This window comes from Bison bison, unplaced genomic scaffold (assembly GCF_000754665.1).
Source record: "Bison bison bison isolate TAMUID 2011002044 unplaced genomic scaffold, Bison_UMD1.0 scf7180017864061, whole genome shotgun sequence".
Taxonomy (NCBI): Eukaryota; Metazoa; Chordata; class Mammalia; order Artiodactyla; family Bovidae; genus Bison; species Bison bison.
This window is the reverse complement of record NW_011494633.1, coordinates 4,820,249-4,823,642: the sequence shown is the minus strand read 5'-3', so window position 1 is coordinate 4,823,642 and position 3,394 is coordinate 4,820,249. Positions and strand designations below refer to the sequence as shown.

Below are 3,394 nucleotides of genomic sequence, written 5' to 3'. Positions count from 1 at the left end.
GAAAGCTGAGCGCCAAAGAATTGATGCTTTTGAACTGTGGTGTTGGAGAAGACTCTTGAGAGCCCCTTGGACTGCAAGGAGATCCAACCAGTCCATTCTGAAGGAGATCAGCCCTGGGATTTCTTTGGAAGGACTGATGCTAAAGCTGAAAGTCCAATACTTTGGCCACCTCATGCAAAGAGTTGACGCATTGGAAAAGACCCTGATGCTGGGAGGGATTGGGGGCAGGAGGAGAAGGGGATAACAGAGGATGAGATGGCTGGATGGCATCACTGACTCGATGCACATGAGTTTGCGTGGACTCCAGGAGTTGGTGATGGACAACAGGGAGGCCTGGCGTGCTGTGATTCATGGGGTTGCAAAGAGTCAGACATGACTGAGCCACTGAACTGAAAGCATATATATGGAATTTAGAAAGATGGTAACAATAATCCTATATGCGAGACAGCAAAAGAGACACAGATGTATAAACAGTCTTTTGGACTCTGTGGGAGAAGGTGAGGGTGAGATGATCTGAGAGAATAGCATTGAAACATGTATATTATCATATGTGAAACAGATCGCCAGTCCAGGTTCGATGCATGAGACATGGTGCTCAGGGCTGGTGCACTGGGATGACCCTGAGGGATGGGATGGGGAGGGAGGTGGGAGGAGGGTTCAGGATGGGGAACACATGTACACCCATGGCTGATTCATGTCAATGTATGGCAAAACCAATACAATATTGTAAAGTAATTAGTCTCCAATTAAATATATTTAAAAAAATAAAAAAATAATTTTTTTCAAAGAAGTATTAAAGTTCCCTAGGTATATTTGTGGCCATTATGCAGCCTTCATAATAGATTCTGTAGATGTTCTAGAATTCTGATTGACCGATCATTATGAAACTGCTTAAAATTTTCTTGATTTCATGTTAACTCTTGGTTTTGTTTCCATAGTTCTTAGAACGCTTGAAATACCGCTACTGCAAGTAATTGTTGGAAACCCAAATTTGTTGGAAGTTAAAGTTGAAGGCTATTTTGATGAAACTGATAGTTATATAATGGAAGTTTCTACAGCTAGCAAAACTTTATACCAAGTAAATTTTCCTTCAATTATTTTTTAAAATCTATTGATTATAGAAAATTTAGGGTATAAATCAAGAAAAAGAAGGAAAAATCATGCAGAATCCTACTATCAAGGATGATGAAACACTTTTAATATCTTGGGCATTACAAAAAGTCTGTATGTGATAGACATTAAAAAGTTAAGCTCTGGAAAAGACTGGGTTTTCACTGCTGCTACTGTTTTTGTGGGCTTCCCAGATGGCACTAGTGGTAAAGAACCCACCTGCCAATGCAGAAGACTCAAGAGACCTGGGTTTGATTCCTGGGTTGGAAGATCCCCTGGAGGAGGGCACAGCAACCAACTCCAGTACTCCAGTACTGGAAACTCCCATGGATGGAGGAGCCTGGTGGGCTGCAGTCCATGGGGTCGCCAAGAGTCGGACACGACTGAGCGACTTCACTTTCACTTTTCACTTTCATGCATTGGAGAAGGAAATGGCAACCCACTCCAGTGTTCTTGCCTGGAGAATCCCAGGGATGGTGGAGCCTAGTGGGCTGCCGTCTATGGCGTCAACTTATTTCTTATTGAACTTGGGCGCCCCCCTCCTCACATCCCAAATTTCCTTTAATAGTAGAACCCTGCTTAGATTCTGATTTGATGTGTTTTGGCAGAAATTCATTAAAAATTGTTATTTTTAATGGAATATAGAGTATGGGGATAGGGACAAAACTACCAGAGTTACTATATCTCTACAATTATTAGTATCTCTACATTTTTTAATTTCCAGAAATACTTGAGAATTTCAAACAGAATTTATCAAATTTTGTTGAATGTTCAATGTTGTGCAAGGTGAAAATATGTTTTCTGTACACAAATTTCTACTAAAAGCATATCTTTGTGAAATACAGTGATTGCTAAGTGAATATCTTCTTTTCAGAATGTATACCAATGGAAGTAATTTTATTTGTATTATCAAAGCAAATGTCCACAGGCTTATCAATGAATGAGAGAGGCCTTGCTATTCTAAGTTGGTTTTATATCCAACTACATCCAATTATAGTGTTTATTTAATAATAAATACTTGATCCTTGTTCATTTTCAAATGTCACCCACAGACAATTAGATCGGGATGTATTTCTTCCTGGAAAAGAATATGTCTTCTGTTAAGATTTACTCTAAAACAGATCATTATGGTCAAATTTATGACTCTATTTTTGTCTTCTATTATATTATCATTCTTTTTATTTCTTTTCATTTTCTATATTCTTTAGTTGATTACTATCCTAGTTTGCCCGGGCAGCCATAACAAAATACAATGGACTGAGTGGCTTAAGCAACAGAAATTTATTTTCTCACCGTTCTGGAGGCAAAAAGCCAAGAGCAAGGCATTGGCAGGGTTGGTTTCTTCTAAGGTCTTTGTCCTTGATTTTGCAGATGGCTGACTTCTCCCTCTGTCTTCACTTGGTCTTCCCCCTGTGCGTGTTTGTGTTCAAATTTCCTACTGTTATGTGATGCCCATCATATTGGATTAGAGCCCACACTAATTGGTCTCATCTTAATTTAATTACCTCTTTTAAGGCCTTTGAACAAAGAATGTTCAAATTAACGCACAATTGCACTCATTTCACACACTTGCAAAGTAATGCTCAAAATTCTCCAAGCTAGGCCTCAAGAGTATGTGAACTGAGAACTCCCAGATGTTCAAGCTGGATTTAGAAAAGGCAGAGGAACTAGAGATCAAATTGCCAACATCCACTGCATCATAGAAAAAGCAAGAGAATTCCAGAAAAACATCAACTTCTGCTTCATTGACTACACTAAAGCCTTTGACTGTATGGATCACAACAAACTGGAAAATTCTTAAAGAGATGGGAATACTGGACCACCTTACCTGCCTCCTGTGAAATGTATGCAGGTCAAGAAGAAACAGTTAGAACCGGACATGGAACAATGGACTGGTTCCAAGTTGGAAAAGGAGTAAGTCAAGGCTGTATATTGTCACCGTACTTATTTAACTTAAATACAGAGTACATCATGCAAAATGCCAGGCCAGATAAACACAAGCTGGAATCAAGTTTGCTTGGAGAAATACCAATAACCTCAGATATGCAGATGACACCACCCTTATGGCAGAAAGCGAAGAAGAATTAAAGAGCCTCTTGATGAAGAGACATTAATTTGTCAACAAAGGTCCGTCTAGTCAAGGCTATGGTTTTTCCAGAGTTCATGTATGGATGTGAGAGTTGGACTATAAAGAAAGCTGAGTGCTGAAGAACTGATGCTTTTGAACTGTGGTGTTGGAGAAGACTCTTGAGAGTCCCTTGGACTGCAAGGAGATCCAACCAGC

General features: G+C 39.5%; 2 protein-coding genes across 2 annotated transcripts in view; one reads left to right on the top strand and one right to left on the bottom strand.

The window, feature by feature from the left end:
* The window catches only part of CATSPERB (catsper channel auxiliary subunit beta), a 121,108-nt gene that overhangs the window by 100,230 nt on the left and 17,484 nt on the right, over positions 1-3,394 (top strand). The window contains exon 19 of the mRNA XM_010836181.1: positions 939-1,078. Within this exon, the coding sequence (XP_010834483.1) occupies positions 939-1,078 (140 nt within the window). The remainder of the gene's footprint in view (positions 1-938; positions 1,079-3,394) is intronic.
* Positions 2,382-3,394, bottom strand: part of LOC104985809 (U3 small nucleolar RNA-associated protein 14 homolog A) — a 37,107-nt gene continuing 36,094 nt past the window's right edge. The window contains exon 4 of the transcript XR_824971.1: positions 2,382-2,520. The gene's annotated coding sequence lies outside the window, so the exon portion shown is untranslated. The remainder of the gene's footprint in view (positions 2,521-3,394) is intronic.